Below are 26,278 nucleotides of genomic sequence, written 5' to 3'. Positions count from 1 at the left end.
TCTGCGAAGAGTAGGCATTTAACTTCTGCATTGTGGAGACTAACACCAGGGGCTGAGGATTTTTCTAGAATAGTGGCCAATTCGTTACTGTAAATATTGAAGAGTGCAGGGCTCAGATTGCAACCCTGGCGAAGGCGCCACACCTGGTTAAAGAATTCTATTATTTTCTTACCAATTTTAATGCTGCACGTATTGCAAGTATACATTGATTTAATGATGTCATATGTTTTACCCCCTACACCACTTTCAATAACTTTGTAGAACAGTCCTGTCTGCCAAATAGAATCAAATGCTTTTTGGAAGTCGATAAAGCAAGCGTATATTTTGGTATTATTTTGGTGGACATGAGTAAGCAGCTGTTGTACTGTGCTTTTTGGTTCTGAGTGTACGTTTATAGAGTTTTAAAGTCTCATAGTAATGAAGGCGTAATTTGTCACATCAAGAGTGAGTGAGTCACTCACTCTCTCGGTGCGTGTCCCTCACTCTCTCGGTGCTGTCCCTCACACACACTCTCTCGGTGCGTGTCCCTCACACACACTCTCTCGGTGCGTGTCCCTCACACACACTCTCTCGGTGCGCGTCACTCACTCACGGTGCGCGTCACTCACTCACTCACTCTCGGTGCGCGTCACTCACTCACTCTCGGTGCGCGTCACTCACTCACTCTCGGTGTGCGTCACTCACTCACTCTCGGTGTGCGTCACTCACTCACTCTCGGTGTGCGTCACTCACTCACTCACTCACTCTCGGTGTGCGTCACTCACTCACTCTCGGTGTACGTCACTCACTCACTCACTCTCGGTGTGCGTCACTCACTCACTCTCGGTGTGCGTCACTCACTCACTCACTCACTCGGTGTGCGTCACTCACTCACTCTCGGTGTGCTTCTAAACTCACTCACTCACTCTCGGTGTGCTTCTACACTCACTCACTCACTCTCGGTGTGCTTCTACACTCACTCTCACTCTCGGTGTGCTTCTACACTCACTCTCACTCTCGGTGTGCGTCACTCACTCACTCACTCTCGGTGTGCGTCACTCACTCACTCACTCTCGGTGTGCGTCACTCACTCACTCACTCACTCTCGGTGTGCGTCCCTCACTCACTCACTCTCGGTGTGCGTCACTCACTCACTCACTCTCGGTGTGCGTAACTCACTCACTCTCGGTGTGCGTCACTCACTCACTCTCGGTGTACGTCACTCACTCACTCACTCTCGGTGTGCGTCCCTCACTCACTCTCGGTGTGCGTCACTCACTCACTCTCGGTGTGCGTCACTCACTCACTCTCGGTGTGCGTCACTCACTCACTCTCGGTGTGCTTCACTCACTCACTCACTCTCACTCTCGGTGTGCTTCACTCACCCACTCTGGGTGTGCTTCACTCACACAGTCTCGGTGTGCTTCACTCACTCACTCACTCTCGGTGTGCGTCACTCACTCACTCACTCTCGGTGTGCGTCACTCACTCACTCACTCTCGGTGTGCGTCACTCACTCACTCACTCTCGGCGTGCGTCACTCACTCACTCTCGGTGTGCGTCACTCACTCACTCACTCACTCGGTGTGCGTCACTCACTCACTCTCGGTGTGCTTCTAAACTCACTCACTCACTCTCGGTGTGCTTCTACACTCACTCACTCACTCTCGGTGTGCTTCTACACTCACTCACTCACTCTCGGTGTGCTTCTACACTCACTCACTCACTCTCGGTGTGCTTCAACACTCACTCTCACTCTCGGTGTGCTTCAACACTCACTCTCACTCTCGGTGTGCGTCACTCACTCACTCACTCACTCTCGGTGTGCGTCACTCACTCACTCACTCTCGGTGTGCGTCCCTCACTCACTCACTCTCGGTGTGCGTCACTCACTCACTCACTCTCGGTGTGCGTCACTCACTCACTCACTCTCGGTGTGCGTCACTCACTCACTCACTCTCGGTGTGCGTCACTCACTCACTCTCGGTGTGCGTCACTCACTCACTCACTCTCGGTGTACGTCACTCACTCACTCTCGGTGTACGTCACTCACTCACTCACTCACTCTCGGTGTGCGTCCCTCACTCACTCTCGGTGTGCGTCACTCACTCACTCTCGGTGTGCGTCACTCACTCACTCACTCACTCTCGGTGTGCGTCACTCACTCACTCACTCTCGGTGTGCGTCACTCACTCACTCACTCACTCGGTGTGCGTCACTCACTCACTCGGTGTGCGTCACTCACTCACTCGGTGTGCGTCACTCACTCACTCTCGGTGTGCTTCTAAACTCACTCACTCACTCTCGGTGTGCTTCTACACTCACTCTCACTCTCGGTGTGCGTCACTCACTCACTCACTCACTCTCGGTGTGCGTCACTCACTCACTCACTCACTCTCGGTGTGCGTCCCTCACTCACTCACTCTCAGTGTGCGTCACTCACTCACTCTCGGTGTGCGTCACTCACTCACTCTCGGTGTGCGTCACTCACTCACTCACTCTCGGTGTGCGTCACTCACTCACTCACTCTCGGTGTACGTCACTCACTCACTCTCGGTGTACGTCCCTCACTCACTCACTCACTCTCGGTGTACGTCACTCACTCACTCTCGGTGTACGTCACTCACTCACTCACTCACTCTCGGTGTGCGTCCCTCACTCACTCTCGGTGTGCGTCACTCACTCACTCTCGGTGTGCGTCACTCACTCACTCACTCACTCTCGGTGTGCGTCACTCACTCACACTCTCTCGGTGCGTGTCCCTCACACACACTCTCTCGGTGCGCGTCACTCACTCACGGTGCGCGTCACTCACTCACTCACTCTCGGTGCGCGTCACTCACTCACTCTCGGTGCGCGTCACTCACTCACTCTCGGTGTGCGTCACTCACTCACTCTCGGTGTGCGTCACTCACTCACTCTCGGTGTGCGTCACTCACTCACTCACTCACTCTCGGTGTGCGTCACTCACTCACTCTCGGTGTACGTCACTCACTCACTCACTCTCGGTGTGCGTCACTCACTCACTCTCGGTGTGCGTCACTCACTCACTCACTCACTCGGTGTGCGTCACTCACTCACTCTCGGTGTGCTTCTAAACTCACTCACTCACTCTCGGTGTGCTTCTACACTCACTCACTCACTCTCGGTGTGCTTCTACACTCACTCTCACTCTCGGTGTGCTTCTACACTCACTCTCACTCTCGGTGTGCGTCACTCACTCACTCACTCTCGGTGTGCGTCACTCACTCACTCACTCTCGGTGTGCGTCACTCACTCACTCACTCACTCTCGGTGTGCGTCCCTCACTCACTCACTCTCGGTGTGCGTCACTCACTCACTCACTCTCGGTGTGCGTAACTCACTCACTCTCGGTGTGCGTCACTCACTCACTCTCGGTGTACGTCACTCACTCACTCACTCTCGGTGTGCGTCCCTCACTCACTCTCGGTGTGCGTCACTCACTCACTCTCGGTGTGCGTCACTCACTCACTCTCGGTGTGCGTCACTCACTCACTCTCGGTGTGCTTCACTCACTCACTCACTCTCACTCTCGGTGTGCTTCACTCACCCACTCTGGGTGTGCTTCACTCACACAGTCTCGGTGTGCTTCACTCACTCACTCACTCTCGGTGTGCGTCACTCACTCACTCACTCTCGGTGTGCGTCACTCACTCACTCACTCTCGGTGTGCGTCACTCACTCACTCTCGGTGTGCGTCACTCACTCACTCACTCTCGGCGTGCGTCACTCACTCACTCTCGGTGTGCGTCACTCACTCACTCACTCACTCGGTGTGCGTCACTCACTCACTCTCGGTGTGCTTCTAAACTCACTCACTCACTCTCGGTGTGCTTCTACACTCACTCACTCACTCTCGGTGTGCTTCTACACTCACTCACTCACTCTCGGTGTGCTTCTACACTCACTCACTCACTCTCGGTGTGCTTCAACACTCACTCTCACTCTCGGTGTGCTTCAACACTCACTCTCACTCTCGGTGTGCGTCACTCACTCACTCACTCACTCTCGGTGTGCGTCACTCACTCACTCACTCTCGGTGTGCGTCCCTCACTCACTCACTCTCGGTGTGCGTCACTCACTCACTCACTCTCGGTGTGCGTCACTCACTCACTCACTCTCGGTGTGCGTCACTCACTCACTCACTCTCGGTGTGCGTCACTCACTCACTCTCGGTGTGCGTCACTCACTCACTCACTCTCGGTGTACGTCACTCACTCACTCTCGGTGTACGTCACTCACTCACTCACTCACTCTCGGTGTGCGTCCCTCACTCACTCTCGGTGTGCGTCACTCACTCACTCTCGGTGTGCGTCACTCACTCACTCACTCACTCTCGGTGTGCGTCACTCACTCACTCACTCTCGGTGTGCGTCACTCACTCACTCACTCACTCGGTGTGCGTCACTCACTCACTCGGTGTGCGTCACTCACTCACTCGGTGTGCGTCACTCACTCACTCTCGGTGTGCTTCTAAACTCACTCACTCACTCTCGGTGTGCTTCTACACTCACTCTCACTCTCGGTGTGCGTCACTCACTCACTCACTCACTCTCGGTGTGCGTCACTCACTCACTCACTCACTGTGTGCGTCCCTCACTCACTCACTCTCAGTGTGCGTCACTCACTCACTCTCGGTGTGCGTCACTCACTCACTCTCGGTGTGCGTCACTCACTCACTCACTCTCGGTGTGCGTCACTCACTCACTCACTCTCGGTGTACGTCACTCACTCACTCTCGGTGTACGTCACTCACTCACTCTCGGTGTACGTCCCTCACTCCCTCACTCACTCTCGGTGTACGTCACTCACTCACTCACTCACTCACTCACTCTCGGTGTACGTCACTCACTCACTCACTCACTCTCGGTGTACGTCACTCACTCACTCACTCTCGGTGTACGTCACTCACTCACTCACTCTCGGTGTACGTCACTCACTCACTCACTCTCGGTGTACGTCACTCACTCACTCACTCTCGGTGTACGTCACTCACTCACTCACTCACTCACTCTCGGTGTACGTCACTCACTCACTCACTCTCGGTGTACGTCACTCACTCACTCACTCTCGGTGTACGTCACTCACTCACTCACTCTCGGTGTACGTCACTCACTCACTCTCGGTGTACGTCACTCACTCACTCTCGGTGTACGTCACTCACTCACTCTCGGTGTACGTCACTCACTCTCGGTGTACGTCACTCACTCTCGGTGTACGTCACTCACTCACTCTCGGTGTACGTCACTCACTCACTCTCGGTGTACGTCACTCACTCACTCTCGGTGTACGTCACTCACTCACTCTCGGTGTACGTCACTCACTCACTCTCGGTGTACGTCACTCACTCACTCTCGGTGTACGTCACTCACTCACTCTCGGTGTACGTCACTCACGGTGTACGTCACTCACTCACTCACTCACTCTCAGTGTACGTCACTCACTCACTCACTCTCGGTGTACGTCACTCAGTCACTCACTCACTCACGGTGTACGTCACTCACTCACTCTCGGTGTACGTCACTCACGGTGTACGTCACTCACTCACTCACTCACTCTCAGTGTGCGTCACTCACTCACTCACTCTCGGTGTGCGTCACTCACTCTCGGTGTGCGTCACTCACTCACTCACTCTCGGTGTACGTCACTCACTCACTCACTCTCGGTGTACGTCACTCACTCACTCTCGGTGTACGTCACTCACTCACTCTCGGTGTACGTCACTCACTCACTCTCGGTGTACGTCACTCACTCACTCTCGGTGTACGTCACTCACTCACTCTCGGTGTACGTCACTCACTCACTCTCGGTGTACGTCACTCACTCACTCACTCACGGTGTACGTCACTCACTCACTCTCGGTGTACGTCACTCACGGTGTACGTCACTCACTCACTCACTCACTCACTCACACTCTCAGTGTACGTCCCTCACTCACTCACTCACTCTCGGTGTGCGTCACTCACTCTCGGTGTACGTCACTCACTCTCGGTGTACGTCACTCACTCTCGGTGTACGTCACTCACTCTCGGTGTACGTCACTCACTCTCGGTGTACGTCACTCACTCACTCACACTCTCAGTGTGCGTCACTCACTCACTCACTCTCGGTGTGCGTCACTCACTCTCGGTGTGCGTCACTCACTCTCGGTGTGCGTCACTCACTCTCGGTGTGCGTCACTCACTCTCGGTGTGCGTCACTCACTCTCGGTGTGCGTCACTCACTCTCGGTGTGCGTCACTCACTCTCGGTGTGCGTCACTCACTCTCGGTGTGCGTCACTCACTCTCGGTGTGCGTCACTCACTCACTCACTCTCGGTGTACGTCACTCACTCACTCACTCTCGGTGTACGTCACTCACTCACTCACTCTCGGTGTACGTCACTCACTCACTCACTCTCGGTGTACGTCACTCACTCACTCTCGGTGTACGTCACTCACTCACTCTCGGTGTACCTCACTCACACTCTCAGTGTGCGTCACTCACTCACTCACACTCTCAGTGTGCGTCACTCACTCACTCACTCTCGGTGTGCGTCACTCACTCTCGGTGTGCGTCACTCACTCTCGGTGTGCGTCACTCACTCTCGGTGTGCGTCACTCACTCTCGGTGTGCGTCACTCACTCTCGGTGTGCGTCACTCACTCTCGGTGTGCGTCACTCACTCTCGGTGTGCGTCACTCACTCTCGGTGTGCGTCACTCACTCAGCAGTTATGCCCACCTTTCAACCTCATTGGATAACATGGTTGAAATGTGAGGGGCTGAAGCTCATTGGCTAGAACTCTAATCGCTATGGGGCTGGCCCCAGTGAGGGGAAATAAGAGAAAATGTCGCTGCAAAGCTTCAAGAAAATAGTCGCTTTCAAACTAGGGATTTCAAGGCTGAGTTTAGACAGTAATTCTGATTATAGACTATGCATATGTATGAACCACACATTGACACAACCAGCCCCCCCAAAAATGACTTTCTTAGTCTCCAAAGTACAGGAGCATGTCTTTAATCTTAAACACACTACTGGTTTAAAATGCATGCCCCCCCATCCAAAGTGTCTCGTTTTCTTCCCATCCACCCAATGACATCATCCAGCATCTCTACTTTTTACATGCTGTTAAAGATCATCATGTCTATCCCTGACAGGAACAGTGTCTTAGGAATACGCTAGGAACATGTGGTAGACTTGTCTTTGTTTTCTCCGTTTGTTGTTGTTGTTGCCCGGGACATTGTTGCTAATGCTACGCCATGCAGAGTGTTTAGAGTTCAGCAGAGACTGAGAGAAGAGGAGGTCCTTTAGCAAAGGAGACAGGACTTCAGTGATGCTGATGATACTGGGGGCGTAATAATCATATTATTCAGAAGAAGAAGATCCAGAACCACGTGTCAGAGGCCAGCTCTGTCCATGTCTAGCTGATGGCCAGGCAGTCTGTCTGGGGGTCAGTCTCTTGTGGCGAGGTGGGCGTTGGAGTGGCAGCCTCCTCGGGGGTGGGAGCGTCGTCTGTGCTGGTGGAGGTGTGGACCTGAGTGGGGAGGAATGCTGATATCATTGAGCTGGGGCCGGCCTCGGGGTCGTCGTCGGGGTGAGAGGTCACAGAGAGGTGCAGGGCGCCGGGGGTCAGTCTGACAGGGCAGAAGGCGGAGCCGGTGGAGATGAAGTTGACCTTGTTCTTGTCGGGGCAGGAGAAGAGCGGGACGGACGCTGACTGCCTGGAGCTGGACAGACAAAAGAGAAAAGTAAGAGACGCCGTATAAACTCCTTTCGTGACATGTATATATCACTGACCTTCAGTATCAACCACTTTGGTGTGATAAAAGAGATCCTAAAAGATCCCTGGTCTCTTGTGGTGCTTACCTCATTTCCTCAAACACCTTGATCTTCTCACAGCCCTCTGGGGGTTCTCTCTTGAACATATAGCTGTTGTTGGGTTTAGGAGACGAGGCAAACTTTGGCAGGGGAGAGCTACTGCCACTGTCTGTAGACAGAGACAATGGTCAGAAAAGGACAGAAAAGAAGATTACTCTACAGTCCCCGGACAAGACACACAGTCCCCGTTGGGAGTTCAGAGCCTTGCACAACGGTAGGATGTCCAATGGAGCCCTTGCCCCAGGTCTGAGAGAGCATCCTGACAGTCCTACCTTTATCCCTGTCGTAGAGCAGATCGTCGGTGGAGTAAGGGCTGCCCCCGTGTGAGCCGGACCCCGGGGGACAGGCAGGAGAGGGACAGGGGGACAGGCTGGAACTACTGCTGGAGCGGCCGGGGGCAGAGGGGTTCTGTGTGTCCACGCTTCGGGTACTGCTGCTGCGCTGCTGGGGGGGGAAGGGGGCTCGCCGCCCGTCTGGTACCTCCAACACCTGGGGGAGGGCGAGGAGTGAGGGGAAAAAGAGTTGTCTCGTCATTGAGTACTGCAAGTAATAGGATTTCCAGTGACACAGCAGGCGCATGAGTGGTTGTGTGCATGTCAGCTCCCTCCAGATACACGAGTTTCAAGTTCCAAGTTGTAATGTCACGTGCACAAGTACAGTGAAATGCCTTGCTTGCAAACTCTGAATGTAGAGAAAATGGTACAGCACAGTTTCAAGAAAACAGTCACTTTCAAAGTAGGGATTTTGTGGCTAATTGAGTAAAGATAGTCATTCTGCTTATAGACGATATATGAACTACACATTGACACATGCAGCCCATGACTGATGTCATGCTTGACTGCGAGTGGCCACCGCTAGTATTGTGTGAGAGTGCATATTGTAAATATGTGATTGGATGCATCTAACAGTCCGTCCCCCCACCTTGAGCTCCTCCTTCTCTCCGTTGTCTCTGATGAAGACCTTCTCCAGCTCGTGGTTGATTCCCTCCATGCTGCTGGGTACTCTGGTGATGGAGGACTTGGGCACCGTCATGTTGGACATCGGGGACGACTTAGACATGCAGGACCACTGCAGGGACCAGGGACACAATGGCAGATATTCAAAAAACAAAACCTCAATATTACACTTATAAGCAGAGTTCTGGTGATTAAGCTTCCCTGGCGTGTTAGGTTTGCACTTTTGGGTCGATTGCCTTGATTCCATTCCGTTCAGCAAGCTAAATCACGCATTCCCCTAAAGCATGACACAAATAAATAAATAAATAAATAAATATAAACCCAAGTCTGGATGGCAGTATTGTGCCTTACCTGTGCTTGGTCGGATGTGGTGTTGATGGAGGTGTTGATAGGTCCCTGTAAAGGAGATGAGCCGTCTTTGTCTCTTTGACACAGAGACGGACGACCTCCCTGCTGCTGCTTACTACTGCCACGCAGCTGCTGCCGGAGCTTGGCTATCTGCTGAGGAGAACAGAGGAGGAGGAGGAGGAAAGGAAGTGGAAAGAGGGAGAGGAAAAGAGAGGGAGAGTAAGACAGAGACAAAGGAAAGAGAAAATAAACACGGGGAAAGAGAGAGAAAGGAACAGTAACATGTTAACAGATGAACCTCTGTCTCATGTAATGTAGCCAATTTAATCTTATCACGTTTTGACATAACCCCATATTTCCACCAGGGGTCCCCATAGCTCAGGGCAGGCAGCTTCAGTAATGAATGCATCAGATTACATATATAGCTGGAGCTGTGCAGTCCCTATGTACATCTAAAAGGAGACATTCCTTTCAGACTATCTTGCAGGCTAGTCATCGATCTAATCGCTAAAGGAAGAATCCATAAATATATTTTTTTAAACACATAAAAAGGCCATTTACAATGTAATGTCTTTCATTTGCATGGTGCTGTTAAAACCTTTGAAAGACCCACAGACTGTGCTAAACTGTGCATCTAACAGAAAAGATGACTGTGTATTGGCTCTGACCAATAAGGACTAAAGGGCTAGAACTCCAGTCCTGTGTGGCTCTAGGTATATCTTTGACCCACATCTATAGGTCTTCATAATTCTGCATTCATATATTAGCCCACAGAGGGAAGTTTCAATTGCTAAAAGAGTATTTTAAACTCTCAAACAAGTGGGGGCCTTTTGTGTGTCAGATAGAAGCACAGTACAGTTAATGGCAAATCAGATGAATAGTTGCTCATGTATCGTAACCACAGGTGTAAATAATGGCTATGTATCGTAACCACAGGTGTAAATAATGGCTATGTATCGTAACCACAGGTGTAAATAATGGCTATGTATCGTAACCACAGGTGTAAATAATGGCTACTTCTCAGAAAGTGTTAAAAACTGCCATGAGGAGTAAACAAGGTTGTCCACTACCGGCATATCTATTTGATAGCTATTAAAATCAGACCCAACAATAATATCAAGGGGCTAGAAATCCAGGGCCTAAAAACAAACATGACATTGTACGCTGATGACGTTTTCTTTTAAATCCACAATATTGATCCCTGCACAGCCTCAGAGGATCTAGATCACTTCTCAAACCACTTTGGATTACAAACCGAACTATGAGAAGCGTACCATATTACATATTGGATTACTAAATAATAAGTGTTACATTACAGTGTGGTTTACAAATAAAATGGTCTGACCGGTAAGTGGACATACTTGGTATTCATATCCCAAAATAAATAAATGCTCAATACAATACATTTTAATAGAAAGTTAGCAAAAATAGGTAAGATCTTGCTACCATGGAAAGGTAAAAACTTGTCCATTTGTGGAAAAATCACCCTGACATCCAAGTGCCAACACCGGACAACTTGTTAAAAACAATGTTATTAGCAAAACAATGTTCCACTTTATTTGGAACGGCAAGTCAGACAAAATTAAAAACAGGCATATTTATATAATTAATATGAATTCGGAGGGCTACAGTTATTGAATATTAAGGAATTGAACCTCTCACTAAAGGCTTCAGTCATACAAAAGTTATACCTAAATCCAAACGGGTTCTCCAGCAGATTAGTAAGAATGGCTCACCCTAGTAAGAATGGCTCACCCTCATTTTCCATTTCTTCAAAACGCAACCCCTCACTTTTGGTTATTTGAAAATGAAATCCCTAAAATATCACTATTTTTAAAACAAGCCATAGACAGCTGGTTGCAATTTCAGTTTAATCCACTAGAAAAGTATTACTGCAAATATACTAATTGATAAAAAAAAATAAAAAATAAATAAATAAATAAATAAATAAATAAATATATATATATATATATATATATATATATATATATATATATATATATATATATATATATATATATATATATATATATATATATATATATATATATATATATATATATATATATATATATATATATATATATATATATATATAGTCTTTGTTAATTATATCATACATGGGACTGGGTGAGTTGTGACCAATGCATCTACCAACAATATATGGAATGTCTGCTCTATCCACAATTATAACCAGCTGATTGCAGCATTACTGCAAAAATGAAGGCTAGTGGAAGTTGTCGGTCGGCCCTGCATTAAAGACCAAAATTGAAAAAATATAAATAAATAGGAACGTATACCAGTTCCATTTAAGGACCAACAAGTTGACAGCTGTGCCGTACAGGTTGCAAAATAGTTGACAGCTGTGCCGTACAGGTTGCAAAATAGTTGACAGCTGTGCCGTACAGGTTGCAAAATAGTTGACAGCTGTGCCGTACAGGTTGCAAAATAGTGGACAGCTGTGCCGTACAGGTTGCAAAATAGTGGACAGCTGTGCCGTACAGGTTGCAAAATAGTTGGGAAGAGATTTTTGATTTCAGATTCCATGGCACAGGGTTTATGAACTGACACACAAAACAACGCTGGATTAAAAACTGAGTTTTTCCATTTTAATTATACTAAATTCTTGCAACCAATAGAATGTTATGTATATGGGGGTTACAACCATCCCAACTCTGCAGATTTGGCTGTGAAGAAACAATCATTATTTCACTTGTTTTGGTTCTGCCCATATGTAGCCTGTTTCAGGTCGCAGGTTAAGGAATGGCTGAACTATCACACTGCTGGGTGCTTTTAGTAAAGGAGTTCATCTATTATTTAGAATCTGTGGAAACTCTGAGAATAGCTTTTCAGAACTTTAGTTAAAACATCATACAGTATCGCAGTTGAAAGATATTTGGCAAGTAGAAGAAGTCAAGACGAGATGTTATTTAGAGATCGATGGGAGGGGTTGAGGGTAGCTGAAGGTTGAGATATATATAAATAAGAGATGTAAAAATGTACTGTGTCCGTAAGATGTATATAGTATGAATAAGCTGGAAGTAGAAGCCTAAGTATTGTTGTCCATTAGTTTACTCCAATTAGGTGAGGGTTAGCAGAAAGTAATGAAAGAAAATATATTTTCTTTCATTATATGGGGGACTGGAAATTATGCAAAAATCACTGATAGCCTTGTAGCTATAAATTGCTTGCCACATGGTAGCTATTTTATGCATATAGCATCTCACGACAACCAGACAAGACAAGCCCAGACAGACAAGCCCAGTTCTTTTCCCTGTGCCTTTACACACAAGTCATTGTAGGCTCAGTCATTGCAGTAATTTTACTATAGCAACACAGGTCCCCTCTTACACCAGAAACACATGCTATTTTCACAATGCATTTACACAACCCGTCCTTCAACTTGTCCTTTTCCACCAAGTTATTTTACTATAGCAACACAACACAAACACCCAGCCTAACAGGTCCTTATCAAAGGAGGCTCTGTCTGAATGGAAAGGCTGATATGTGATCCACTTTCTTCAGCCATAGTGGGCCTGGTGCACTCAATAGTTAGTCAGCTTTCCAGATAACTCAATAATCAGTAGGCGATAATAGGCACATCACAAATGTATCTTATGATGCTGGGCCCAAAATAAAGATAGTAATGAAAGAAAAGCCTACATATACTATAAACAGTGTTTCTCAACTGCTTTATTCCAGCACCAACATCGCTCCTGAATACACCAACTCAAACACACATACTGACAACTCACTCAAGCTCTTATGTGCGACTTGTTTCAGGAAACTAGCCATATGGTCGCGTGTCACTACTTCACAGGAGAGGCATTTTAATGAATTTTTTATCAAAATGCATTTTTTGGGAGAAATGCCTTATGGAATATGTGAACTTTCATGTGCCTTAAAACGTGTATGTCATCTGTAAATGCAATAAAAAGTGTTAATTTACAAGCTTAGTTGGTTAAGCTACAGAAAAAGACAGAAATCAGCCCACTAGCCATGATTGACTGAGATAATGGATGGACTGGACATGCCTAGAGATGAGGTGGAATAGGTCTGTCATGTAGCATGCTTCTGTCCATAACATGAGCTGGTCAGTATGTCTAGGTAATCCTTTCTAACACTGCTTTTTTTAAAAGATATCACAAAGAACTGCAAAAGTGTTGCTCTCCACTTTCTGGAGGACCGAGTTTTGAAATCAGTGGAATGCCCGGTGGAAGCAGAGTGTGATAGCTAAAAAGATGTAGAAAATTCTGCCGTTTGATTGCAAATATGCAGAGGGAGTTGAAAAGAGAACACAGAAGGCTGTTGTATAAAAACACCTGTCACCGAATTACATCTTCAACCATGTCATCCGTGACAGAAAGGGAGAGGTGTTCATCCACGAGTAAGAGTCTAGATAGCTACATTTTCAGATATCATACATTTCAAATTAACCTTAGAAATTAAAGCGCACTGTTAGCTAGCTAGCTAATGTTAGCTGGCTGGCTTGATCACTAACGTTACATGTATGACCTGTGTAGTAATATTATTCGTATCTCAGAGTAATTTGCATTGCTAGTTATAGCCTATGTTAGCTAGCTAACATTGAACCTAGTTGGTTAGCTATTTGCAGGGTAGTAATGTTATGAGTTGGGATTATGGTGCCTTGTTTAGCTAGCTGTCTAAAAAGACTACTATGCAAGTAACCATTTCACTGCACCTTTTAAACCTTCTGTAAAGCACCTCCGTAAACAAAGAGAGAAAAGCATATTTCAACTCCGCAGGCGCGACACAAAATGCAGAAATAAAAATATAATTAATGCCTTACCTTTGACAAGCTTCTTTTGTTGGCACTCCAATATGTCCCATAAACATCACAAATGGTCCTTTTGTTCGATTAATTCCGTCGATATATATCCAAAATGTTCATTTATTTGGCGCGTTTGATCCAGAAAAACACTGGTTCCAACTTGCACAACGGGACTACAAAATATCTCAAAAGTTACCTGTAAACTTTGCCAAAACATTTCAAACTACTTTTGTAATACAACTTTAGGTGTTTTTTAATGTAAAAAAAAAATCGATAAAATTGAAGACGGTATGCTCTGTGTTCAATACAGTAAGAAAAACAACCTGACACTACCTTTCTGGTCACATGCCTATAACAGTGCACTACAAGTGACCCTCGTTCTGAACAGGGCTACTTTTTCATTACACAAAGGAAAAACCTCAACCAATTTCTAAAGACTGGTGACATCCAGTGGAAGCGGTATGAACTGCAAGAAGGTCCCTTAGAAATCTGGATTCCCAATGAAAAACCATTGAAAAGAAAGTGACCTCAAAAAAAAGAAAATCTGAATGGTTTGTCATCGGGGTTTTGCCTGCTAAATACTCACAGACATGATTCAAACAGTTTTAGAAACTTCAGAGTGTTTTCTATCCAAATCTACTAATAATATGCATATCTTATCTCCTGGGGATGAGTAGCAGGCAGTTGAATTTGGGCATGCATTTCATCCGGATGTGAAACTTTTCCGGGAAGTTAGGAACCAATATACACAGGCAGTTAAGAAAGCAAAGGATAGCTTTTTCAAACACAAATTTGCATCCTGTAGCAAACTCCAAAAAGTTCTGGGACACTGTAAAGTCCATGGAAAAAAAGAGCACCGCCCAGCTGCCCACTGCACTGATGCTAGTAAACACTGTCACCACCGATAAATCTACGATAATCAAGATTTTCAATTAGCATTTTTCTACAGCTGGCCATGCTTTCCACCTGGCTACCCCTACCCCAGTTAACAACTCTGCACCCCCCACAGTAACTTGCCCAAGCCTCCCCATTTCTCCTTCACCCAAATCCAGATAGCTGATGTTCTGAAAGAGTTGCAAAATCTGTACCCCTACAAATCAGCTGGGCTAGACAATCTGGACCCTCTTTATCTAAAATTATCCACAGCAATTGTTGGAACCCCTATTACTAGCCCGTTCAACCTCTCTATCATATCGTCTAAGATCCCTAAAGATCGGAATGCTGCCGGGGTCATCCCCCTCTTCAAAGGGGGAGACGCTCTAGACCCAAACTTTACAGACCAATATCTATCTGCCTTTCTAAAGTCTTCGAAAGCCAAGTTAACAAACAGATCACCGACTATTTCGAATCCCACCGTACCTTCTCCGCTATGCATCTGGTTTCCGAGCTGGTCATGAGTGCACCTCAGCCACGCTCAAGGTCCTAAGCGATATCATAACCGCCATTGATAAAAGACAGTACTGTGTGTAGTCTACATCGACCTGGCCAAGGATTTCAACTGTGTCAAATCACCACATTCATATCGGCAGACTCAAAAGCCTACTCGATCTACTTCTCAGATAGAGTTCAGTGTGTCAAATCAGAGGGCCTGTTGTCTGGACCTCTGGCAGTCTCTGGGGGTGCCACAGGGTTCAATTCTCGGGCCGACTCTTCTCTGTATACATCAATGATGTCGCTCTTGCTGCTGGTGATTCTCTGATCCACCTCCACGCAGATGACACCATTCTGTATACATCTGGCCCTTCTTTGGACACTGTGTTAACAAACCTCCAGACGAGCTTCAATGCCATACAACACTCCTTCCGTGGCCTCCAACTGCTCTTAAATGCAACTAAATGCATGATCTTCAACCGATCGCTGCCCGCACCAGCCCGCCCGTCTAGCATCACTACTCTGGACGGTTCTGACTATCCTACCGATCCTTGACTTCGGCGTTGTCATTTACAAAATAGCCTCCAACGCTCTACTCAGCAAATTGTATGCAGTCTATCACAGTGCCATCCGTTTTGTCACCAAAGCCGCATATACTACCCACAACTGCGACCTGTATGCTCTCGTTGGCTGACCCTCGCTCCATATTCGTTGCCAAACCCAGGTCATCTATAAGTCTTTGCTAGGTAAAGCTCCACATTATCTCAGCTCACTGGTCACCATAGCAGCACCCACCCGTAGCATGCGCTCCAGCAGGTATATTTCCCTGATCACCCCCGAAGCCAACTCCTACTTTGGCCGCCTTCCCTTCCAGTTCTCTGCTGCCAATGACTGGAACAAATTGCAAAAATCACTGAAGCTGGAGACTTATAACTCCCTCACTAACGTCAAGCATCAGCTGTCAGAGCAGCTTACCGGTCATTGCACCTATACATAGCCCATCTGTAAATAGCCCACCTACTACCTCATCCCCATATTATTATTTATTTGCTGCTTTGCACCCCAGTATCTCTACTTGCACATTCATCTTCTGCACATCCATCACTCCAGTGTTAAATTGCTAAATTGTCATTATTTCGCCACTATGGCCCATTTATGCCTTACTACATTTGCACACACTGTATATAGACTTTCTATTTTGTTATTGACTGTACGTTTGTTTATCCCATGTGTAACTCTGTGTCGTTTGTGTCGCACTGCTTTGCTTTATCTTGGCCCGGTTGCAGTTGTAAATGATAACTTGTTCTCAACTGGCCTACCTGGTTAAATAAAGGTGAAATTAACTCACATGAACTCCTCCTCTCACTGTACCTTCCCAGCGATTCACTTAAAAATACATTCTGCTAGTACACAGAAGCTAAAAAACATTTTTTGTGTCTGTGTGTGTGTGTGTGTGTGTGTGTGTGTGTGTGTGTGTGTGTGTGTGTGTGTGTGTGTGTGTGAGTTTTAAGACATTCAGCGAGGCTGGACAGCACTTCACACAGGGATGCAAATAGAGCAAGTACATCCTATATAATGCTGAGGAAATAAGAACACAAGAGTTAAGTGAGGAAGTGTTGGTAAATAATGAGGTCTATAAGATTAGGATTACGGTTGCTTAACAACCCTGGTATCTCTTGAGGTTATATAGGCCTACGAACAATCACGGTGTAAATGTAGGGGACCTCAACCCCTCTGCACGACAGCTCCATGCTCCATTACCATTAATAAGGAACATGCCTGAGCACTACTATTTTAACTGTTCTCCTTGCTGCTAAACTAGGGAGGGAGAGGGAGATTGCAAGAGAGAGCCCGCTATAGGCAGACCTGGCTCTCAAGAGAGAAAAGGCTGTGCATACTGCCCACAAAATGAGGTGGAAACTGAGCTGCACTTCCTAACCTCCTGCCAAATGTACGACCATACTAGAGACACATATTTCCCTCAAATTACACAGACCCACAAAGAATTCAAAAACAAATCCAATTTTGATAAACTCCCATATCTATTGGGTGAAATACCACAGTGTGCCATCATCACAGCAGCAAGATTTGTGACCTGCTGCCACAAGAAAAGGGCAACTAGTGAAGAACAAACACCATTGTAAATGCAACCCATATTTACGTTTATTTATTTTCCCCTTTGTACTTTAACTATTTGCACATCACTATAATACTGTACATAGCCAAATTACATTTGAAATGTCTCTTCCTTTGAAACTTTTGTGAGTGTAATGTTTACTCATCAATTTGTATTTCACTTTTGTTTATCTATTTCACTTGCTTTGGTAATGTAAACATACGTTTACCATGCCAATAAAGCCCTTTGAATTGTAGAGAGAGAGAGAGGCAGAAACAGAGAGAGGCAGAAGGAATGAAAGAAAGGGGCTGAAAGAGAGAGAGAGAGAGGAATCTCAGGTCTGCCTGGCTATCTTTTCTGTCAATAAATTGCCTGTTGGGTTATGGCTGGGCTGGCGGTTGGTTGCTGTGAGGGGAAGTTTCTGGTTAGTTGCGAGGGAGATAGATAGTGTTATCTGCCTCCTCCCTGCCTGTGGCCGTATAGTACCAGGGTGGAGCGGAGAGGGGATGATAAGACAACGACTGCCCGCCCCGGCACTACGTCTCTGACACCCAGCATTAGAACAGAGAAGCCCTGAGCATGCGGACGTCATACAGGAAGTTATATCTAGAAGGTGGCGAGCGGGAGGGGGCATATCACGGCAGATGGTAGGCAGTTCCCCATTGACATTCTAATCGTCATGTCAACTTCAAGTCATCTCAACCTGGCAGAATCTACATCCGGGTTAAAGGAGGATGACAGATTTCATCAGGCCTACTGTACAGATTTCATCAGGCCTACTTACAGTATGTTGTCACTGTTGATCTGATAACACCTTGGTCCAATCGTCATTAGGAAAGTGCTGCAAGTAGTGTTTTCTAACGAAAGGTTAGGCTTTCTAATGACGTGTTTTAGTGGTGTGTGTGTGTGTGTGTCGTGCATGCATACACAAGCGTGAGTGAGTGTGTACCTCTTTGAGCTGGTCTGCGCTGCCCCAAGAAGCAGAGCGCTGGTGTGTGCCCCTCTCTCCTGCTTCTTCACTCCAACATCCAGGTGTCTGAATTCAACAAGGAAACAACCAATAATATCATTATCTAATTGCCAACCTCATATTCTCATCAGCTATGTCAATCATCGTGAAACTCGTGGTAGGGAATACAAGTCCGCAGCCTGGGAGATGGGCCTTTGACCCCCAGCCTAAGCAGTGCACTACTTTGCTATTTCAGATTTGCCTTTGCGACACAAAACCTCAGACAGTTATGTGAACTTGGTCTCTCTACCGTGCAGCAGTGGCAGGTTTGACATGGATGCTTTGCTGTGCATACATCATGTATAACGAGATCTAAAATGGAGCTTCAACTAGCTGTGAGTGCTCTGCTGTGTGTCAGAGCACAACAGAAAAAGGAGAGGCCTCTAAATGCTGCAGGCTCAGCTAAAGATACTGTGATGAATAAGTGATGTCAAATGGAGAGAGAGAGAAAGTAGCCCTCGCTTCGTCCGTTGGTTACCACTGGTCTGCTACTGGAGCTGAGCGAGATAAAGTAGCCCTCGCTTCGCCCCCTGGTCACCCCTGGTCTGTTACTGGAGCTGAGAGAGATAAAGTAGCCCTCGCTTCGCCCCTTGGTTACCCCTGGTCTGTTACTGGAGCTGAGAGAGATAAAGTAGCCCTCGCTTCGTCCCTTGGTTACCCCTGGTCTGCTACTGGAGCTGAGAGAGACAAAGTAGCCCTCGCTTCGTCCCCTGGTTACCCCTGGTCTGCTACTTGAGCTGAGAGAGATAAAGTAGCCCTCGCTTCGCCCCTTGGTTACCCCTGGTCTGCTACTGGAGCTGAGAGAGATAAAGTAGCCCTCGCTTCGTCCCCTGGTTACCCCTGGTCTGCTACTTGAGCTGAGAGAGATAAAGTAGCCCTCGCTTCGCCCCCTGGTCTGCTACTGGAGCTGAGAGGAGGAGGAGAAAGACAGAAGGAGGAAGACGAGCGTAAAAATAAATGAGAATAAAGTAAATATAATTTTCCTGGTCGCGTACAAATATGTTATCGCGGGTGCAGAGAAATGCTTATGTTTGTAGCTAACAGAGCAGTAACACCTAACACTAGACACAAATAAAAAAAAATAGCAGAACGAGCACTGTCAGAGTCTGGAATACACAGCTGAAGTCAGAAGTTTACAAACACTTAGGTTGGAGTCATTAAAACCGTTTTTCAACCACTCCACAAATTTCTTGTTAACAAACTGTAGTTTTGGCAAGTCGGTTAGGACATCTACTTTGTGCATGACAGAAGTAATTTTTACATTTGTTTACAGACAAACGTGGGTCAGAAGTTTACATACACTAAGTTGACTGTGCTATTTTAATTTTTGGATGAAAACTTTTGGAAGAAAAACGTTCCCGTTTTAAACAAGATATTTTGTCACGAAAATATGCTCGACTATGCATATAATTGACAGCTTTGGAAAGACGACACTCTGACGTTTCCAAAACTGCAAAGATATTGTCTGTGAGTGCCACAGAACTGATGTTACAGGCGAAACCCAGATAAAAATCCAACCAGGAAGTGCCGCATTTTTTGAAACCGCCTCATGCCAATGACTCCTTATATGGCTGTGAATGAGCTACGAATGAGCTTACGTTTTCCACGTTTTCACCAAGGTGTCTACAGCATTGTGACGTCTTTTTAGGCATTTCCCTTGATGAATGGCTGTAAGGGACCATATATGGCATGTGGTCACATGGTGTCTCCCGCAGAACACCTTGCGTAAAATACTGAGGTAGCCATTTTTCCAATCGCTTCTTATGAGAAACCAACTGCCTCGACGGATATATTATTGAATATATTTGTTAAAAACACCTTGAGGATGGATCCTAAACAACGTTTGCCGTGTTTCTGTCGATATTGTGTAGCTAATTTTGAAAAAAGTTTGGCGTTATAGTTGTAGCATTTTTCGGTCGATTTCTCAGCCAAGCATGGTGAAGAAATGGGAGCTTTTTCACCTACAAAAATAATATTTTTGGAAAAAAGCAACATTTGCTATCTAACTGGGAGTCTCCTGAGTGAAAGCATCCGAAGTTCTTCAAAGGTAAATTATTTAATTTGGTTGCTTTTCTTATTTTTGTGAAAATGTTGCCTGCTGCCAGCAGAGCCTAGCATAGCATTATGCCATGATAAACTTACACAAATGCTTGTCTAGCGTTGGCTGTAACGCATATTTTGAAAATCTGAGATGACAGTGTTGTTAAAAAAAAGGCTAAGCTTGTGTTTGAATATATTTATTTCATTTCATTTGCGATTTTCATAAATAGGAAAAGTTTCTAGGGGTATTTATGTCCATTGCGTTATGCTAATGCATTTGAGGCTATGATTACGCTTCCGGATAAGGGTTTGCTCGTCGCAACTGGTTAAACAGCTTAGAAAATGTCATGGTTTTAGAAGCTTCTGATATGCTAATTGCATCATTTGAGTCAATTGGAGCTGTACCTGTGGACGTATTTCAAGGCCTACCTTCAAACTCAGTGCCTTTTGGCTTGACATCATGGGAAAATCAAAAGAAATCCGCCAAGACCTCAGAAAAAAAATTGTAGACCTCGACAAGTCCGGTTCATCCTTAGGAGCAATTTCCAAACGCCTGAAGGTACCACGTTCATCTGTACAAAGAATAGTACGCAAGTATAAACACCATGGGACCACGCAGCCGTCATACTGCTCAGGAAGGAGACTCCTTCTGTCTCCTAAAGATGAACATACTTTGGTGTGAAAAGTGAAAATCAATCCCAGAACAACAGCAAAGGACCTACTTCCGGCGCCGACAGAGATGGCCGCCTCGCTTCGCGTTCCTAGGAAACTATGCAGTTTTTTGTTTTTTTACGTGTTATTTCTTACATTAGTACCCCAGGTCATCTTAGGTTTCATTACATACAGTCGAAAAGAACTACTGAATATAAGATCAGCATCAACTCACCATCAGTACGACCAAGAATATGTTTTTCGCGACGCGGATCCTGTGTTCTGCCTTACAAACAGGACAACGGAGTGGATCCTATGCAGCGACCCAAAAAAACGACTCCGAAAGAGAGGGAAACGAGGCGGTCTTCTGGTCAGACTCCGGAGACGGGCACAGCGCGCACCACTCCCTAGCATTCTTCTTGCCAATGTCCAGTCTCTTGACAACAAGGTTGATGAAATCCGAGCAAGGGTAGCATTCCAGAGGGACATCAGAGACTGTAACGTCCTTTGCTTCACTGAAACATGGCTCACTGGAGAGACGCTATCCGAAGCGGTGCAGCCAACGGGTTTCTCCACACATCGCGCTGACAGAAACAAACATCTTTCTGGGAAGAAGAGGGGCGGGGGCGTATGCCTCATGGCCAACGTGACATGGTGTGATGAAAGAAACATACAGGAACTCAAATCCTTCTGTTCACCTGATTTAGAATTCCTCACAATCAAATGTAGACCGCATTATCTACCAAGAGAATTCTCTTCGATTATAATCACAGCCGTATATATCCCCCCCCCCAAGCAGACACATCGATGGCTCTGAACGAACTTTATTTAACTCTTTGCAAACTGGAAACAATTTATCCGGAGGCTGCATTCATTGTAGCTGGGGATTTTAACAAGGCTAATCTGAAAACAAGACTCCCCAAATTTTATCAGCATATCGATTGCGCAACCAGGGGAGGAAAGACCTTGGATCATTGTTACTCTAACTTCCGCGACGCATATAAGGCCCTGCCCCGCCCCCCTTTCGGAAAAGCTGACCACGACTCCATTTTGTTGATCCCTGCCTACAGACAGAAACTAAAACAAGAGGCTCCCACGCTGAGGTCTGTCCAACGCTGGTCCGACCAAGCTGACTCCACACTCCAAGACTGCTTCCATCACGTGGACTGGGAGATGTTTCGTATTGCGTCAGATAACAACATTGACGAATACGCAGATTCGGTGTGCGAGTTCATTAGAACTTGCGTTGAAGATGTCGTTCCCATAGCAACGATTAAAACATTCCCTAACCAGAAACCGTGGATTGATGGCAGCATTCGTGTGAAACTGAAAGCGCGAACCACTGCTTTTAATCAGGGCAAGGTGTCTGGTAACATGACCGAATACAAACAGTGCAGCTATTCCCTCCGCAAGGCTATCAAACAAGCTAAGCGCCAGTACAGAGACAAAGTAGAATCTCAATTCAACGGCTCAGACACATGAGGCATGTGGCAGGGTCTACAGTCAATCACGGACTACAGGAAGAAATCCAGCCCAGTCACGGACCAGGATGTCTTGCTCCCAGGCAGACTAAATAACTTTTTTGCCCGCTTTGAGGACAATACAGTGCCACTGACACGGCCTGCAACGAAAACATGCGGTCTCTCCTTCACTGCAGCCGAGGTGAGTAAGACATTTAAACGTGTTAACCCTCGCAAGGCTGCAGGCCCAGACGGCATCCCCAGCCGCGCCCTCAGAGCATGCGCAGACCAGCTGGCCGGTGTGTTTACGGACATATTCAATCAATCCCTATACCAGTCTGCTGTTCCCACATGCTTCAAGAGGGCCACCATTGTTCCTGTTCCCAAGAAAGCTAAGGTAACTGAGCTAAACGACTACCGCCCCGTAGCACTCACATCCGTCATCATGAAGTGCTTTGAGAGACTAGTCAAGGACCATATCACCTCCACCCTACCTGACACCCTAGACCCACTCCAATTTGCTTACCGCCCAAATAGGTCCACAGACGATGCAATCTCAACCACACTGCCCTAACCCATCTGGACAAGAGGAATACCTATGTGAGAATGCTGTTCATCGACTACAGCTCGGCATTCAACACCATAGTACCCTCCAAGCTCGTCATCAAGCTCGAGACCCTGGGTCTCGACCCCGCCCTGTGCAACTGGGTACTGGACTTCCTGACGGGCCGCCCCCAGGTGGTGAGGGTAGGCAACAACATCTCCTCCCCGCTGATCCTCAACACTGGGGCCCCACAAGGGTGCGTTCTGAGCCCTCTCCTGTACTCCCTGTTCACCCACGACTGCGTGGCCACGCACGCCTCCAACTCAATCATCAAGTTTGCGGACGACACAACAGTGGTAGGCTTGATTACCAACAACGATGAGACGGCCTACAGGGAGGAGGTGAGGGCCCTCGGAGTGTGGTGTCAGGAAAATAACCTCACACTCAACGTCAACAAAACTAAGGAGATGATTGTGGACTTCAGGAAACAGCAGAGGGAACACCCCCCTATCCACATCGATGGAACAGTAGTGGAGAGGGTAGCAAGTTTTAAGTTCCTCGGCATACACATCACAGACAAACTGAATTGGTCCACTCACACAGACAGCATCGTGAAGAAGGCGCAGCAGCGCCTCTTCAACCTCAGGAGGCTGAAGAAATTCGGTCACCAAAAGCACTCACAAACTTCTACAGATGCACAATCGAGAGCATCCTGGCGGGCTGTATCACCGCCTGGTATGGCAACTGCACCGCCCTCAACCGTAAGGCTCTCCAGAGGGTAGTGAGGTCTGCACAACGCATCACCGGGGGCAAACTACCTGCCCTCCAGGACACCTACACCACCCGATGTCACAGGAAGGCCATAAAGATCATCAAGGACATCAACCACCCGAGCCACTGCCTGTTCACCCCGCTATCATCCAGAAGGCGAGGTCAGTACAGGTGCATCAAAGCTGGGACCGAGAGACTATCTCAAGGCCATCAGACTGTTAAACAGCCACCACTAACACTGACACTGACTCAACTCCAGCCACTTTAATAATGGGAATTGATGGGAAAGGACGTAAATATATCACTAGCCACTTTAAACAATGCTACCTTATATAAATGTTACTTACCCTACATTATTCATCTCATATGCATACGTATATACTGTACTCTATATCATCGACGGTATCCTTATGTAATACATGTATCACTAGCCACTTTATACTATACTATGCCACTTTGTTTACATACTCATCTCATTTGTACATACTGTACTCGATACCATCTACTGTATCTTGCCTATGCTGCTCTGTACCATCACTCATTCATATATCCTTATGTACATATTCTTTATCCCCTTACACTGTGTACAAGACAGTAGTTTTGGAATCGTTAGTTAGATTACTTGTTATTACTGCATTGTCGGAACTAGAAGCACAAGCATTTCGCTACACTCGCACTAACATCTGCTAACCATGTGTATGTGACAAATAAAATTTGATTTGATTTGATTTGATTTGAAGATGCTGGAGGAAACAGGTACCAAAGTATCTATATCCACAGTAAAACAAGCCCTGGCCATAATGACCATCGTTATGTTTGGAGGAAAAAAGGGGAAGCTTGCAAGCCGAAGAACACCATCCCAACCGTGAAGCACGGGGGTGGCAGCATCATGTTGTGGGGGTGCTTTGCTGCAGGAGGGACTGGTGCACTTCACAAAATAGATAGCATCATGAGGTCGGAAAATTATGTGGATATATTGAAGCAACAACTCAAGATATCAGTCAGGGTTTTAAAGCTTGGTCACAAATGGGTCTTCCAAATGGACAATGATCCCAAGCATACTTCCAAAGTTGTGACAAAATGGCTTCAGGAAAACAAAGTCAAGGTATTGGAGTGGCCATCACAAAGCCCTGACTTCAATTCTACAGAAAATGTGTGGGCAGAACTGAAAAAGCGTGTGCGAGCAAGGAGGCCTACAAACCTGACTCAGTTACACCAGCTCTGTCAGGAGGAATGGGCCAACATTCACCCAACTTATTGTGGGAAGCTTGTGGAAGGCTACCCGAAACGTTTGACCCAAGTTGAACAATTTAAAGGCAATGCTACCAAATACTAATTGAGTGTATGTAAACTTCTGACCCACTGGGAATGTGATAAAGCTGAAATGAATAATTCTTTCTACTATTATTCTGACATTTCACAGTCTTAAAATAAAGTGGTGATCCTAACTGACCTAAAACAGGGTATGTTTACTAGGATTAAATGTCAGGAATTGTGAAAAACTGAGTTTAAATGTATTTGGCTAAGGTGTATGTAAACTTCCGACTCCGTCCGTCCGTCCGTCCGTCCGTCCATCTATGCACACACACACAGTAGTGTGTGCAAAGCTGTCAAGGCAAAGTGGCTACTTTCAAAAATATAAAATATATTTTGATTTGTTTCACACTTTTTTGGTTACTATATGATTCCATGTGTTATTTCACAATTTTGATGTCTTCATTCTACAATGTAGAAAATAGTAAAAATAAAGAAAAACCCTTGAATGAGTAGATGTGTCCAATCTTTTGACTGGTACTGTATATATATTTCATTTTTTGTTGTTGCTCAGAAAACTTGGAGGGCCAAATAAAACCACCCACGGACCAACAGTTGGGGAACCCTGATCTAGAGTGTCGAGGATAGGTGGAGGTGATATGATCCTTAACCATCTCTCAAAAGCGCTTCATGATAACAGAAGTGGGTTCCACGGGGTGATAGTAATTTATTTCAGTTACCTTGGCTTTCTTGGGTACAGGAACAATGGTGGACATATGGAAGCAAGTTTGGACAACAGACTGGGATTTGGAGAGATACAATATGTCTGTAAACCCTCCAGCCAGCTGGGATGCACATGCTCTGAGTACGCAGCCTGGGATGCTGTCTGAGCGGCATCCGCTTAAAATGTCTTACATAGCCACAGAGAGTGAGAGCTCACAGTCCTCGTGAGCGGCGGTGGCACGCGTTGGCGGCTCAGTGTTTTTCTCAAAGCAGGCAAAGGTGTTTAGGTTGTCCGGGAGAAGGACGGAGTCCGCAACGTGGCTGGCTTTCCCTTCATAATCCGTGATTGTCAGGAGTCCCTGCCACATTTTTAAAAAAAATCTAC

At 46.5% G+C, this 26,278-nt stretch overlaps 1 protein-coding gene and 1 long non-coding RNA gene across 6 annotated transcripts in view; one reads left to right on the top strand and one right to left on the bottom strand.

The window, feature by feature from the left end:
- Positions 1–6,981: 6,981 nt before the first annotated feature.
- Positions 6,982–26,278, bottom strand: part of LOC110496437 (glucocorticoid-induced transcript 1 protein) — a 43,530-nt gene continuing 24,233 nt past the window's right edge. For 3 of the 5 annotated variants that reach the window (XM_021572343.2, XM_021572341.2, XM_036953017.1), the window contains exons 3-8: positions 18,391–18,477; positions 9,166–9,315; positions 8,780–8,926; positions 8,131–8,347; positions 7,847–7,967; positions 6,982–7,707 (exon numbers count right to left, since the gene is read on the bottom strand). In XM_021572343.2, the coding sequence (XP_021428018.1) occupies positions 7,401–7,707; positions 7,847–7,967; positions 8,131–8,347; positions 8,780–8,926; positions 9,166–9,315; positions 18,391–18,477 (1,029 nt within the window). In that variant the 3' untranslated portion in view covers positions 6,982–7,400. The remainder of the gene's footprint in view (positions 7,708–7,846; positions 7,968–8,130; positions 8,348–8,779; positions 8,927–9,165; positions 9,316–18,390; positions 18,478–26,278) is intronic. The other 2 variants (XM_021572342.2, XM_021572344.2) reach the window with 2 other exon arrangements.
- The window catches only part of LOC118941183, a 45,192-nt gene continuing 37,095 nt past the window's right edge, over positions 18,182–26,278 (top strand). Inside the window, exon 1 of the long non-coding RNA XR_005037496.1 lies at positions 18,182–18,308. This is a non-coding gene — a long non-coding RNA (uncharacterized LOC118941183). The remainder of the gene's footprint in view (positions 18,309–26,278) is intronic.

The sequence above is a fragment of the Oncorhynchus mykiss genome, chromosome 18 (assembly GCF_013265735.2).
Source record: "Oncorhynchus mykiss isolate Arlee chromosome 18, USDA_OmykA_1.1, whole genome shotgun sequence".
Taxonomy (NCBI): domain Eukaryota; kingdom Metazoa; phylum Chordata; class Actinopteri; order Salmoniformes; family Salmonidae; genus Oncorhynchus; species Oncorhynchus mykiss.
The sequence above is the reverse complement of the archived record's forward strand: the minus strand, read 5'-3'. Positions and strand labels throughout refer to the sequence as shown.